Raw genomic sequence first — 16,197 nt, forward strand, 5'->3', positions numbered from 1 at the left:
CTACCCTATCTCCACTTTTCCCATGGCAGATCCACCTAACCTGGACATCTTTGGATTGTGGGGGAAACTGGAGCACGTGGGGAAACCCATGCATTCACGAGGATGATGTTCAAACTCTACACAAACAGTATCCAGAGGCTGGAATTGAACCTGGCTCCCTGGCACTGTGAGGCAGTAGTGCTAGTCACTTGGAGTTGGGAGTGTGGGATTGGTGTATCTGCATCAGTGCCAGAGAACATTAAAAGATAAATCGATGCACAGAAGGCTCGTGAGAATGAATAAAAGAACAGCTTAATCAGAAAAACAATTTATTTGTATTCCAAAGGCAAGCAGTATACAAAACAAAGTTCAATCAGGAAAATAAATGCGGCTTGGACTTCAAATCACCCATTCCCATTTACTCCCTATAACTTTTACCACCAAGAATCTATTCCCCTCTGTTTTAGAATGAGTCAATGCCCCTGATTCCACAGCCTTCCAAGGTGGAATTCCAATAAGGAAGTTTAGGGCAGGTAATTGAAAATTTGAGCAAAACAGTTTAATGAAGCATTTTGAGGGAGGAACAAAGATTAGAGAGAAGGCAATGCTTGGGAAGTGGGATTTAATGAATTTGTGCCATTTCCTGGGAAGTTCATGCATTGATTGGACAGGAGGCCTATTGATTTAGTGACTGGCACACCTCCAACAGGTTTTTTGGCAAAAATTACATTTTAAAATTTTTGGTTACTATCCTTAAATATTAATATATTCTGAACACCTTTTCTGGAATTCATGACTAAATTTTGTATTTTTTAATGTTTATCTCTTTGAATGTTTTCATTATGCCTGTAACAATTTACATTTTAATGGAATTACAGAGTCATTGCAAAACGGAAGATTGCCATTTGTTGAGTTCTTTGAAGAGCTCCCCAGTCAGTCAGATTCTCCTGTGGCACTGCATGTTTATGTCTCTGTGGTACACATCCATCTTCCCTTGGAAACCAATGATCATCTTTATTATAACCCCCTCATAAACAGCGAGTTCCAGTTCATCACCACTCTAAATATACATGTGTATTTAACCATTAGAAAACCCTTAATATATAAAAATGTTACAGGAACACAATCAGAAATAAATTGACATTGAGCAATGAACATATGAAAAGGCAGCAGTAGTAGGCCATCGATCTCCTTGAGCCTGCCTTGACATTCAATAAGATCACAGCTAATTGTGTTTTGAATTCCATATCCCCATCTCACCTTTCTATCAAGAATTGACACACTTCTGTCTTAAAAGCATTCACTGACCCCATTTCCATTGCCTTCCAAAGCAGAGAGCTCTTGTAAAGAGTTATTAGGTCTGGTGATCAAAAATATGAACAAAAAAAAATGAGCATTTCAAAGGAGGAACAAGAGATAGAGAGAAATAAGCTTGGAAGTAGGGAGCATTAACCTCTGCATCTGATGGCATGGTCATTAATAGTGGAGGTCTGAAACTCAGGGATGCATAAGAGGCCTATATCTCTCTTGTTCTATCAGATGACTACCAGATGTCCCCTTTAGAGAAAAATAATTCTCCTCATGTCTGGCTTCAAAGGAACACCTCTTAATCTTAAATTATGTTTTTGAATTTCAGTCTTCCTCACAAAAGGAAACATATTCTGGACATCGACTTTATTCAGTTCCCTCAAGATCTCATATGTTCCAATAAGATAAGACCTCATTCTTCTAAACTCCAATGGATACACGTTTAACATGTTCCACCTTTTCCAGCCACAGTGGGGTTAAAAACACAGTGCTTTGGCACCAGACTTCTGCAGCAAAAACTCTGCTCTGATACATGTGAACAAAGTAAAATGCTCACAAAGAAATTCAGAGGTTCTTAAAGCCAAAGTATTTGGCCACAATACCAACTGGTATGGTTTCACATTACCATGTAGCTGTTAAGGATGGCCATGCCAGACACGGCTTGTCCATAGCATTCTCAAAGATTTGTACTGCAAACAGAGAAAGACCCCCAGACAGTAAATTTGTGAAGTTTGCAAAAAGTGTCTTTTAATTTTTGATTTTTGATGAGGTGAATGTCAAAGTGCTCAGACTCATGCAGGTAACACGTATCAAACCTTGTTAATTTAATGGGTTTTAACTGTGTGAAGAACAGTTTTTGTTTAGAATGGAGTTGGTCTTGGAGGTTGTGAACTCTAATTTCCCATTATGGGAAAACCAGATTACTGGACACAGTTTAAAAACAAAACACATACACAATTTATCTCACTCAGTGAGGTTAAGGTCAGATTTTGTGTCTTCTTCTTCTCATAGTGAGAAAATAATCCATGCGGTTTCTCCAGATCTAAAGTCAGGGAACAGCATCTGTGTGAGCCCTTCAGCTTTCTCGGAGTCACTGGCTTGTCTTCTTCAATGCATTACCTCCCTCATGGTGTTTAGAAGACCTGAGAATCTTTTCTAAAAGGCGGAGGTATCCAAGCGCTAAAAGGGAGAACAGAATACACAATCAAGGTGTTTTTTCCTCCGTAAGCGATGCAGGAACAGAAGGAGGCCACTCAGCCCTGAGCCAACTCCACCAATCAATGGATTCATGACTGGTCAGCACCTCATCCACATCCACCTCCCCAACCTGTGTAGCTATTGATTGTTTTGCTGGTCTATTTAATCAATTATGGTTAAAGCTGGTCAATTATTCAGGGTTAATAGTCTTTATCAGATTGTATTAGGAGTAAACTGTTTGGTTGGTTTACTGGGCTTGCGACAGTCATTAGCAAAACCTTTGCTTCAAAAACAGATAATTGTCTAGATTCATTTTGACTGACTGGAAGGTCATGGTGGTTGTTAAAACTGGCTTCACTACTCGTGGGTTAGGAGAGAGGCAATACGCCTATGTTCACTATCCCAGGCTTTCTAATAGAGAATGTATAGAAGTGGATGTCGGGCAAGACATGTCTCAGCTTAGTTGTGAAGCCGATCATAGTCCAATAGCTTGTAGAAAGCCACGGTTTGGGTGCACATATGTGCAAGTCTATTTAAATCAGGTTATGTCCCCACCATTTATAATGGGTGTGTCCCTGTGAACATGGTTGTCCCCTTATGTGAGACGGTCAGTTTAACTCAGCAAAGCTCTTGACTGTGAGTCACCTTTGTGAAGCTAAAAAAAACACTGAATTTTCCAGTCTGGACTTTAGTTTAATTCTGACACTTCGTCACTTATTACAGAAATGCAGAGCTGACTTCTTGAACATAACTGAGGAGCTTGTGAGGTCCCTTCAGAGGCTGCGCTCACATAGAGGCTCCAGGTTATTAATAACTGCAGTGAGCAGCAAACCTCAGAATGTTTGTCTCTTTTCTTGCCCCATCTCCATTCTCTTTGATTCTGGAGGACTAACTTTTCTATCATTCAATCCTTTATGTCCTTGTCCAGTCCACTCCAAGCTCAAATCCTATTTTGTTTCTAATATTTTTCCCATTTTTCTAATATTTTTCTGATGGAAGATCACAGATGTGAAATTTTAACTCTGTCTCTCACAGAAGCTGCTGAACCTGCTGAGAGCATCCACCATTTACTGTTCTTTTAAAAAACTTCACTAATTGAACAGGCTGAGAAAGGACATTAGAGAATTAGATAAGGTTAGGGTCAGAGATGGAATACTTGTTAGGTTAAGGTTAGAGTTAGGGTTAGGTTTAGGATAAGTGTTAGGTTAGGGTTAAGGTTAGGGTTAGGGTTAGGATAGCCATATTACATATGGTTTTTTTATGGCAATCTTGGCAACTTGACAGTCACCAATTCTGATGGATTTATTCCAGAATCATTCGTCATGGTGGGATCATTAACTCCCATTTCCAGATCATTGGTTCCTCTGGATTACCAGACCAGCTGCATAATAGTTGTGCTACCATATGCTAGGGAATATGTGTGTGCGTGTGCAGAAATTGGTATTAATGGGATGTTAAATAAAAAACAGAAAGTGCTGGAGAAATACCACATTTTGGCAATGTCTGTAGAGGGAGAAACAGAGTTAACATTTTGAGTTTGATGTGATGCTTCTTCAAACCTCACACTGAACCTGAAATGCTCTCTCTGTTCTCCGCTCCACAGAATTTGCCAGACCTGTCCAGCACTTCCTGTTTTTATTTAATTTTGCAGCATGTGAATATTTTACTTTTCATTAATGAGCTGTTTTCCACCTTTACATGTCTTTGCATTTTTATACCGGAACAAACTAGCAAATAACCATAAGATTTTTCCCAAAGTACACACAAAGCTTAGACTTGATTCCTGACAATTTTGCAATTGACATTAATGCAGATGCGAAACAGTCAGGGCCACTTTATACTTCTTTTGAAAATGTAGGTTTTAAGTGATGGATAATAAATTAGAAAGCTTGTTCAATCCCAGCCATTTTGAAAGATAGATGGATTGAGAGGATAGAGATGTACTGGGCGTGACTATTAATAATGTCGAGAGTGTGTTGCTAGAAAAGCACAGCAGGTCAGGCAGCATCCGAGGAGCAGGAGAATCGATGTTTCAGGAACCTGAAACCCGAAACATTGATTCTCCTGCTCCTCAGATGCTGCCTGACCTGCTGTGCTTTTCTGGCACCACACTCTTGACTCTGATCTCCAGCATCTGCAGTCCTCACTTTCTCCTAGTGACTATTATTAATGAAGGACAAGAGCAATAACATTGCCCTTGAATTCTCTCAAAGTGGATTGCTTACCTCAATAGTGCTGTATATCCAATCCAGGAACTCAGACACTTTTGTGTAAACTCCTGGGTGATTGGCTTCAGCACAGCCAATGCCCCAACTCACTACTCCGGTCAACTGCCAAGCTTGGACGTTCTCGCACACCAAAGGGCCACCACTGTCTCCCTGTAACATATATTCACAGTCAGTGCTCAGTAAATCCCTTTTGTTTAATTTATTTGTTCATGGGATGCATGTGTCGGTGGCTAAGCCAGTACTTATTGCCTGTCCCTATATGCCTTTGCTAAGTGGGTGGTGGAGCAGGTACATCTACAATACTGTTAAGGGGGAAGAGTTACACTGAAGGAATGGTGAGATGATTCAAATTCAGGATGGTGTGTGCATGGCTTAGAGGGGAACGTGAAGGGCTTGTAGGTGGCTGCAGAAACCACCCCCAAATGAATGCAAATTGTCAGTCTCACTGAGATGTGAGAAATGGAAGAACAAACTGCAATGGTAGGGGGGACCAGCATTTGAGTTAAGGTCACAAAACAGGGCAGTGTAGGAGGAACTACTTCTGTGTTAGGTATAGTATGTTTCTTGGTAGTCTACCTGGGCTACGTATGTTTCATGATCCAATAAGGACTATAGCCACTCTCGATGGAATCTAGTGCTCAGAAGAACTCAAAATCCTCTAACCCACACAGAGACAAACATTCCAACCACTAATGTCAGAGCAAATAACTTAGATTAAGAGACTCACCTGATGAGAATGAGAAGCCAAGTAATTTTCAAATAAAAACGCAAGTGCTGGAGAGACCCAGCGGATCAGGTGGTGTATGTGGAGACAGGCACAGAGTTAACATTTTGACTTCATCACTTCTGAAGATATCGGAGTTAAAACGTCAACTTTCTTCTCTACGTACAGGTTGTCAGACCTGTCGAGTTTCTCCAGCACTTTCTGTTTTTAAACCGAGTTGATTGCTAATTTTGGCGCTCATATTCCAGGCTTAATCTTAAAATGTCTTTGTTGATTCATTTCAAAAAGTTGTACTGCTCAACATTTGCAACTGAAAACTGAAGTTCTGAGGAGGCGCCATATTGGACTGTAAAAGGTTAATTGACCGCATGGATGCTGCCAGACCTGCTCAACGTCATCAGCATTCTCTTATTCCAGATTTCCAGCATCTGACATAACTCGATGGTATTGAAATAATTTCCAGTCCATGGTCAATGAACTCAACTTACCTGGCATGCATCAACTTTGCCCTCCTTATAACCTGCGCAGAACATTCTGGAAGTTATGGCACCATTGTACATGCAACTGCTGTTACACATCTCGGTGCTAATGATTGGGACAGAAGCTTCCTTTAAAATATTTTCTGTCTGATCTGGAAGACACAATCAGGAATGAGTGAGCCGTGTCCAAAGATTCCCCTACGTTGTAAACAATCTGTGTATGGTGCCTCTCACACTTACAGGCATCTAGTTTTGCATGACCCCAGCCAGTTATCCAACACTGTTTGCCCGGTGTGATCTGTTGATTGTATCCTGTCAGGCAGACTGCTCTGACTGTATCTGTAAAAGAGGAGCAATGTGGCGATCAAGACTGGGAATCTGAAATAAAGAAAGAAATGGACCCCAGCCTACGTGAGAGAAAAAGGCAGGATGATGTTGCTGATGGAAATGTGTAGGAACAGAAGAGCATGACACTGTCCTATCCCCCCTAGTCCAGGAACTCCCCACATACGTTCGAGACACCACCCATGCCCTCCACCTCCTCCAAGACTTCCATTTCCCCGGCCCCCATCTTCACCATGGATATCCAATCCCTCCAACCGCCATGACCAAGGCCTCCAAGCCCTCCATTTCTTCCTCTCCTGACGTCCCCACCAGTACCCTTCCACCGACACTCTCATTCGTTTGGCTGAACTGGTCCTCACCCGTCACAATTTCTCCTTCGAATCCTCCCACTTCCTCCAGACCAAAGGGGTAGCCATGGGCACACGTATGGGCTCCAGCTATGCCTGTCTCTTTGTTGGCTACGTAGACCAGTCCATCTTCTGTAGTTACACTGGCACCACTCCCCACCTCTTCCTCCGCTATACTGGTGAATGCATTGGCGCAACCTTGTGCTCCCGCGAGGAGGTTGAGCAATTTATCAACTTCACCAACACATTCCACCCTGACCTTAGATTTACCTGGAACATCTCTGACACCTCCCTCCCCTTCCTGGACCTCTCCATCTCCATTAATGATGACCAACTTGACACCGACATTTTTTACAAACCCACCGACTCCCACAGCTACCACCTGCAAAAATGCCATCCCGCATTCCCAATTACTCCGCCTCCGCTGTATCTGCTCCCAGGAGGACCAGTTCCACCACAGAACACACCAGATGGCCTCCTTCTTTAGAGACCACAATTTCCCTTCCCATGTGGTTAAAGATGCCCTCCAACTCATCTCGTCCACATCCTGCACCTCCACCCTCAGACCCCACCCCTCCAACCGTAACAAGGACAGAATGCCCCTGGTGCTTATGTTCCACCCTACCAACCTTCGCATAAACCAAATCATCAAACAACATTTCTGCCATCTCCAAACAGGCCCCACCACCATGGATATATTTCTCTCCCCACCCCTTTCCACCTTCCGCAAAGACCATTCCCTCCGTGACTACCTGGTCAGATCCACACCCCCCAACAACCCACCCTCCCGTCCTGGCACCTTCCCCTGCCACCGCAGGAATTGCAAAACCTGCGCCCACACCTCCTCCCTCACCTCCAAGGCCCCAAAGGAGCCTTCCACATCCATCAAAGCTTTACCTGCATATCCACCAATATAATTATTGTATCCGTTGCTCCTGATGCAGTCTCCTCTACATTCGGGAGACTGGACGCCTCCTAGCAGAGCGTTTTAGGGAACATCTCTGGGACACCTGCACCAATCAACCACACTGCTCTGTGGCCCAACATTTCAACTCCCCCTCCCACTCAGCTGAGGACATAGAGGTCCTGGGCCTCCTTCACCGCCGCTCCCTCACCACCTGATACCTGGAGGAAGAACACCTCATCTTCCTCCTTGGAACACTTCAACCCCAGGGCATCAATGTGGACTTCACCAGTTTCCCCCACACTCCACTCATTTATCTCTCCACCATGCAGGCACTCTGCCTCTATTCCTGAAGAAGGGCTTTTGCCCGAAACATTGATTTTCCTGCTCCTTGGATGCTGCCTGAACTGCTGTACTTTTCCAGCACCACTCTAATCTAGAAGAGCATGATAGGCCATTCAGCCCATCGAGCCCACCCAGCCATTCAGTACAATCATGGTTGATCAAACACTTCAATGCCTGTTACCCACCCTATTCCGATAACTGTGTACTTCATTGGTAATCAGAAATCTTTCACTCTCTAATTTAAGCATACTCAAAGACATTGGACTTGCGTAAGGGTCCATAGATCCCTGAAACACAGGTGGATAAAATGGTCAAGATGGCACACAGCATAGCTTGCCTTCTTCTGCCAGGGCATCAAATATAAAAGTTGGCAAGTTATGTTACAGCTGTACAACACAATACAGCACAGGAACAAACCCTTTGGCCCACCAAGCCTACACCTATTGCCAGGTCTTATTTAAAACCGCTCTCTATTGCCCTTATGGAGTTTCTATCTCTCTGTTTGCCTCCTGTTCATAGGGCCACATTTGGAATATTGTGTGCTTTGGAGAGGGTGCAGGGAAGGTTTACCAGGGTATTGCCTGGTCTGGAGAGTTTTAGTTATGAGGAGAGGTTGGATAATCTTGGATTGTTTTCATTGGAAAGACGGAGGCTAAGGGGTGACATGGCAGAGGTCTACAAAATTATGAGAGTCACAGATAGGGATGGTTAGTCAGAAGCTTTACCCCAGAGTGGAAAGGTCAACTACAAGAGGGCACCAGGCCAAGGAGAGAGGGGGAATGTTTATGGGAGAAGTGTAGGGAAAAGTTTTCTGAATCTGAACATACTGCCAGTGAAGATGGTGAAAGCAGGGACATTAGCAACATTCAAGGAGTAATTTGATAGACACATGAATGGGAGGTGAACAGAGAGATAGAAACTGCATAAGGGCAATAGAGAGCGGGTTTAAGTAAGGACTAGGAATAGGTGTAAGCTTGGTGGGCCAAATGGTTGTTCCCGTGCTGTATTGTATTATATTGACTGACTTTCCTCAGGCCTATGGGGTAGAGGATTCCAAGGTTTCACAACCCTCGGAACAACAAAACATTCTTCTCTTCTCAGAATGAAGTGCCAACCGTCTTACTTTTAAATTGTGCTCCCCCGCCCCAGTTTGAAATTCCCCAATAAGAGGAAACTTCTTACCCGCATCTACCCTTTTTATCTCTAAGTATTTTATAAATTTCAACGAGATCATTTCTTATTCTTTGCAACTCTGGAGAATACAGATCCAGTTTATTCAATCTCTCTTTGTCAGACAGTCCTACTATCCTGGGAACCAGTCTGGTTTACCCTTCATGGCACTCTCTCTATGACAATATCATTTTTCTTGAGATAAGGAGACCAACACTGCATACTGCAGCTGCAGACTGACAAAGCTGCTAAGCAATTGAAGCAAGGGGTCACTACTCCTGTACTCAAACCAAAGCAAGAGGGGCTTGTCAATAAGTCACCATTTCTTTTGCTTAAAGTATTTAAATTCGAGTCTGTAACTCACGTGAGGGAGTTTGATCGTAAACATTCTGATGCTCCTGCCTTTTATGAACACATCTGCTGTGTGAGAGAGATTTAAAATCTTGCTATTCTGTGGGGACATTCAGCAATGTAGCTGCTGTATTTGCATTTTTATCAACTTTGGTTGTTGTTCAGTTTTTTTTTCCTGTTTCATGTGTGTTTCTCTTGAGTGGTAATTGCACCGGGGGACATCTCAACCCAGTTCAAACTTGGCTTGTCTCCCCCCCTACCCTCCCAAGCCAGCTATCGCGCACGCCAGGTCCTTACTGCTTTTTGTAGTACTGCAAAGTCTGTAGAGTCTGTGCTGCACAAAGTGCTGACTGTGATCTTCAAATCTGCCTCATTAGAGACTCACCACTGCTTGTTATAGATTGACACAAACCTACCCATTCATACTGAGCACCTGAGGGTGAAACCCACCCACCAAACAAAAAGTTGGAAACAACGTTCACAGAGTTTGCATTTTTGGGCTTCCGTCATAACAAGGTTCCTGCTTTGTCGCAGGGTAAACTAAAGGACGATACTCATGGCCTCAGACGGCTGCAGGACAGGAAGGCCATCTACGAATGAACACCCCTTTGCTAGACTTAATCAGGGCAGAGCGGCAAGATGGTGCGATGATCCCCTGACTAAATGCCCCCCCCAAACGTGCCTCTTTGGAGTGTATTAAATTCCGTCCGTCCACCCAGTTTATTGCAAGCCAGTCGCTGCTGGAAAATCTCTGACTAGAGACAATGGGACCAGACTCCTCTGTGATGCCTGCCATGGTTGAGCAACTGATCTCACTACAGTTGAGTACAGTGTAACTGGTGCCTTGGCTCAGCTATGAAGGAGGAGTGCAGGAAAGCTGGTTGCGATGAAAAGTCCCACAACCCACCAAAACTTCTGGGGAAGGTAGAGGCCAGAGAACTGGGTCAAAGGCAAAGGGAAACTAATTTGCCTCTGCCGACATTTTCTGGGAATACATTGTACAGATTCTAGCAGAAGAAGGAACCATCTGCATGTCCAAATTAAACAAACATTCATACCTGAAAATTCCACTGGCTTTTTTAGCTTCATGAGGGCAATGTCGGAGTCATGCGTGTCATCATCATAGTCATCATGGTAGATGATTTTCTCAACTGAGTAGCTAGTGACACTGCTGAACAGGATGGTCTGTCTATCCAGAATTCCAGCATACACCAACCAGCTGTAGGGATGGGGTGACCTGAAACAGAAAGGGATGTGTGAGCTGCCCTGCACCTCTCGAAGGAACATGGAAACACAGAAAATAGGAGCAGGAGTAGGCCATTCAGCCCTTCCAGCCTGCTTCATCATTCAATATGATCACCCAAATCGGTCCTCTGTTCCCGATTTCTCCCCATACCCTTTGATCTTTGTAGCCCTGTGGTAAATGTCTTTTCCCTAGAGTGGGGCATTTCAAGACCAGGGGGCATATTTTTAAGTGAGAGCAGAGAGATTTAAAAGAGACATGAGGGGCAAATGTTTTACAGAGCGTGGTTCATGTGTGGAAAGAACTTTATGAGGAAGTGGTGGATGTGGTTGGGTACAATTTGAACGTTTAAAGAACATTTAAATAAGTACATGAACAGGAAAGGCTTGGAGGGATATGGGCCAAGAGCAGGCAGGTGGGACTGGTTGAGTTTGGGATTATGTTCGGCATGGACTGATTAGATTAAAGGGTTTGTTTCCATGCTATATGACTCTGTGACTCAGTATCCATCTCCTTCTTGAAAACATTCAATGTTTTGGCCTCAACAACTTGCAGTGGCAGAAAATTCCTCATGCTCATCACTTTCTGAGTGAAGAAATTCCTTCTCACTTTAGTCCTGAATGGCCTATCCTGCATTTCCCAGTGATCAGGAACACCCTTCCTGCGTTGAACCTGCTTGAATTTTATTAGTTTACAACAACTTCTGCAGCAGGCGGTAAAACAGCTCAATGTGCTGCACCGGAACAATCATCAGCCACTATTTGACAGTAAGCCAGAGAAGGTGATATTCACACTCGGGGCCAGTGAGACAGATTTTACAGACCATCTGAAAAAATGGCAAGTGGAGAGGCAGAGAGATTTAGGGAAGGGATTCCAGAGTTTAGCACCAAGCAGCTGAAGACACAGCAACCATTCCTGGAGCGATGATAATCGGGAATTCTCCAGCATTCAGATGAAAGGAATGCAGCCACGCACGGAGGCCATTCTGCCTTTTAAACATGTGCCACCATTCATTTCAATCATGGCTGATCTGCTTCTTAACTCCACTTCTCCACTTTGACTCTGTGACCTTACCTATTGATAACCTATCAATTTCAGTTTTTAATTTTCAGCTATTAACTCAGAGCTTTGACAGTGCAATCTGCATCTACCAGCAGCCCAGCATGGTAAGAAGGAATCTCTGCTAGGATCTATATGAAATGGGTTCGAGTTTCTAGACATTGGGTGTGAACTGTAACATCTGTAGTGTCACACCCAGGAGAGGAAAGCCATAACTTTTAGATAATACCATCAAAAGTTGGATACAGACAAGCTATTAAAATGGCTGCTACAAATCATGGGACCTTTGGTATTTGAGCCACGGAGCTGAGAATGTGTTGCTGGAAAAGCGCAGCAGGTCAGGCAGCATCCAAGGAGCAGGATGCTGCCTGACCTGCTGCTCTTTTCCAGCAACACATTTTCAGCTCTGATCTCCAGCATCTGCAGTCCTCACTTTGTCCTATTTGAGCCACAGGCAAGTATCAAGTTTTTGGCAAATACCCTAATCAGACAACATCACACAGGTAATGTTAACTTATCACTATCTGGGCAAATCACACATCTCTTTGTTTAAGGATATGTTGCTCAGTTTCATACTGGACAAAAGATCAAAATTCAATTTATGACAGATGGATTAACATATGCTAATTCTCAAAAACACTCAAAAACTCAGATGAAGAGTATAGTTAATACAGTCTCTTTTTTGTCTTGGATTTCATTCTTTAAAATTGAGGGGAGTTTTATATAGTGGAGAAATTACAGTATGTGTCATGGTTTACTGCAGCCAGTATTGGTCAGTGTCTCCCACTGTATCATGATGGCCTCCTCCATCTGCAGAGAAGAGGGTGCATTTCAGAAATATCAACCCTGCAACACAGGGTTTGGATCAGCATAAACACCACACCTCATTTGGAAAAGACCATGAAGTTGTGAAAAGCCACATGGTGAGGCAATCATATTTTCTCCGTGTGTCTAACAGATTAATTCAGAACAGTTTGTGGATGAGAGCCAGCACAATCATCCGAACTATCAGTTCAACCAGTCTGTGAAGCGGACTGGGAAATAAGCTGCAGGATCTTCAAGTGGCTGAAAAAGCTTTCCATGAGAATCCCTGAGAACCATCCCCAACTGCAGGAAACCTGCACTTTATAAGGTCTTTTCCTCAACTTTAAAGAATCAAATCTACGAAAGAAGCCAGAATCTGAATTAACTGGAATTTATATCTGACCTTTGTGAGCATGTTTGAGAATTAAGATGTGCAAGGTTGCTAATTGTGTGAGAGTAAATATTTTTAAACTCACAAAAGCTTGCTGCTACATTATTTAATTGGGTATGGATGCTTAAATGGCGAGAGAAGACACATCTTCCCAAAGGGTTGAAAAAGAACATACATATTTTGCATCAAAGGAGTCATTCTGGCTCCGAATAAATATGCAATAAAAAAAGAAAATATTTGAAAGCTCAGCGAGCAAATCTACATCCAAAATACAGATTGATCCTATGGTATTGGCATGAGGATACACCACTGAGGAAGAGAAATGAAGGATTCCTCATCTTTTGGATTGTATCTTAGATGAAAAAAAACCATGCATTGATATTCCTATGAAATGACAGAGTGGTTCCATTTCTCAATACTCAGATCTCTTGCATTTAAACTTGAAAAAGACGTATTTTGTCCATTGAAACACATATCTGTTCGTAATGTCTACTCAGACATTGAACTAGAGGTGAGGAAGGGTTTAGAATGTCCTCAGAGTAAGGACACTCTAAACTGTTCAGAGCAAACCGTCTAATTACTCAGCAGAGTCTATTTGATCAGTGCAAGACATTTAACAATCTACAGAGTTCATTCATAATAACCCTATAAGAACTGCAACCAAGAGAACAACACATCTGGGTGAAAACAAGCTGTATTGTCAATAATTATACAAAATAAATGATGTGTGTGAAGGCAATCATTATAGTTATGCAATCTCGTGTTGTGATCCACAGGGGAGTGGGTGGGGGATGTTGAAGTTTATCGATATTACACAGGCATTTCCATTATGCCCGGGAATAGCAAGGCCTTAACCCTTAACCATCAACTCCCTCCACCAGAATATGGACTGAGACATAAATGATCCGTACAATATTGCTTGACTTTTATCTTCTGTGCTGATGGATGATGTACCTGTGTAAACAGTGTGCTGCAGTTATGATCCAATATCCGTCAATGATGGAGCCTCCACACATGTGTTGGTAGTTATTGTACAGTGTGACCTGCCAGGGCCAGTTCCCCTTTTCAGCTTCCTGTCCCCCGATGATCATGGAAAAGTCATGCTTCTCTCCACAGGCTTCATGTTGAGAGACAGAGCAAATGAAAGATGATAGAAGTCGGATTTAGGTAGAAATGTTTACAACTGCTTGACACCTCAAAACACTTTAGAATCAATGAAGTACTTATGAAACATAGTCCCTGCTATATTGTTGGAAATGCAGCTGCCAATTCACGAACAGCAAGATCCCACAACACAACCATGACCTGATAACCTATTCTTGTGATATTCATTGAAGGATAAATATTGGTTGGGACACCCACACTCTTCTTCAAAATACCACAATGGATTTTTTTTTTCCATCCCCTCAATAGGGAGACAAAGCCACAGCTTAACTCCTCATTCAAAAGACAGCATCTCTGAATAGGCATCACACCCTCAGCTGGGGCTGTCAGCTTTGACCTTTGTGCCGAAGTCCTGAAGTGGGACTTGAATACAGAAATCAGAAGTTAGGAGCGCTACTGCCTAAGCAAATATATCACAGTTAGAGTTCCTGAATGCCAATTGGCTCAATAGCAGACTGTTGGTACTTGCAATGAGAGCCGTCTATTTTGACTACGACAGATTGTTGCAGTTAGAGATTGTGCGTGTGCAAAGGAGCGTGTTTCTAACGGCCCAGAGGCAAATGGTGTGGGCGGGTGTTCAGTTGAAGCGGTGGAGAAGGGGCTGGGTGAAGGGAGCAAAAAATGGGTGGCATGATGGCTCAGTGGTTAGCACTGCTGCCTCACAGCACCAGGGACCTCAGTTCAATTCCAGCCTCAGGCAACTGTCTGTGTGGAGTTTGCACATTCTCCCTGTGTGTGTGTGGGGGGGGGGGTTTCCTTTGCGTTGCTTGAAGGTTTCCCTAAATGTGATGGCCCCACTGTGAAGAATGATCAGATGCTGGACTATAGTGGGCACTGGGGAGAGGGCTGCATGATGTTATGTACACATGTACTGGTGAGATGTGTAGCCTGGTAATTAAATGGCAAATGGAGTAGTTATGTGCTAGTAAACATCAACCTTGGTGCTGTGAGAAGCATTGATTTGCGTCCTTTGTCAACAGAAATCGGCAACTCTGGACTGCCAATGCTTGACCAGGTATAAGCTTCTCAACTGGTGCCACCAGAGACACCAATTTATTTAGGGTTTGCACCATGGTGCTTTCATCCAGCTATGGTAAGTGATAGAATCTGGTTAGTTTTGGTCGAGAGGAGCACTTTGGAGTGGGGTAGATAGCTAATGAGGCTAATGTGGGATGATATTATGAGAAAACACCATGGGGTGACATGGTGGCTCAGTGGTTAGCACTGCTGCCTCTCAGAACCAGGGACCCAGGTTCGATTCCAGCCTCAGGCGACTGTCAGTGTGGAGTTTGCACATTCTCCCAGTGTCTGCATGGGTTTCCTCTGGGTTCTCCAGTTTCCTCCCATGGTCCAAAGATGTACAGGTCAGGTGAATTGGCCATGCTAAATTGCCCATGGTGTTCAGGGATATGTAGGTTAGGTGCATGTGTCAGGGGTAAATGTAAAGTAATATGGCATTGGGTCTGAGTAGGTTACTCTTTGGAGGGTTGGTATGGACTTGATGGGCCAAATGGCCTTTTTCCACACTGTAGGGATTCTATGGTACCTGCTTATAATACTTGACTTGCAAACAGCCCTAATTTGCTCCAGAGTTTTAATGAACTAACAGACTTTCTACATGGTGTAGACTATAAGAGCTAAGGAAGATCCCAGGTGAAATCTTTGGTCTGTACTGAGTTATTGTAACTCAGTTAGAATACTGGTAGCTTTTTAAGATTACTTCAATATCTCTCTGGTCATTGGTCTTGGATTCCCATCCCTGGTATCCTATGGAGTATATATTCCTAATACAGGAAAAGCAGCATACTGGTGATATCATTGACTTAGAGAACTGATGATTTGTGGGCGTTGGTTTGAATCCCATCATGGCAAATGTTTGGAATGTGAATTGATTGATTGAGTTATTGTGGTCTTACGTACCGAGATACAGTGAAAAGTATTGTTTTGCATGATATACAGGCAGATTGTACCATACAAAATGCATCAAGGTAGCAAAACAGAGTGCAGAATACAGTGTTACAGCCTCAGAGAAGGTGCAGAGAGAGGGATCAGCATTAACATTTGAGAAGTCAGTTCAAAAGTCTGGTAAAGGCATGGAAGAAGCTGTTCTTGAACCTGTTCGTTCATGTATTCACACTTTTATATCTTCTGCCTGAAGA

The 16,197-nt window shown here is 43.3% G+C and overlaps 1 protein-coding gene across 4 annotated transcripts in view; it reads right to left on the minus strand.

The window, feature by feature from the left end:
* Positions 1-291: 291 nt before the first annotated feature.
* The window catches only part of tmprss5 (transmembrane serine protease 5), a 58,361-nt gene continuing 42,455 nt past the window's right edge, over positions 292-16,197 (minus strand). For all 4 annotated transcript variants that reach the window (XM_043676560.1, XM_043676559.1, XM_043676557.1 and 1 more), the window contains 6 exons: positions 13,829-13,991; positions 10,436-10,614; positions 6,156-6,254; positions 5,925-6,067; positions 4,710-4,862; positions 292-2,466 (listed from right to left, as the gene is read on the minus strand). In XM_043676560.1, the coding sequence (XP_043532495.1) occupies positions 2,443-2,466; positions 4,710-4,862; positions 5,925-6,067; positions 6,156-6,254; positions 10,436-10,614; positions 13,829-13,991 (761 nt within the window). In that variant the 3' untranslated portion in view covers positions 292-2,442. The remainder of the gene's footprint in view (positions 2,467-4,709; positions 4,863-5,924; positions 6,068-6,155; positions 6,255-10,435; positions 10,615-13,828; positions 13,992-16,197) is intronic.

The sequence above is a fragment of the Chiloscyllium plagiosum genome, chromosome 35 (genome assembly GCF_004010195.1).
Source record: "Chiloscyllium plagiosum isolate BGI_BamShark_2017 chromosome 35, ASM401019v2, whole genome shotgun sequence".
NCBI classification, from domain to species: Eukaryota; Metazoa; Chordata; class Chondrichthyes; order Orectolobiformes; family Hemiscylliidae; genus Chiloscyllium; species Chiloscyllium plagiosum.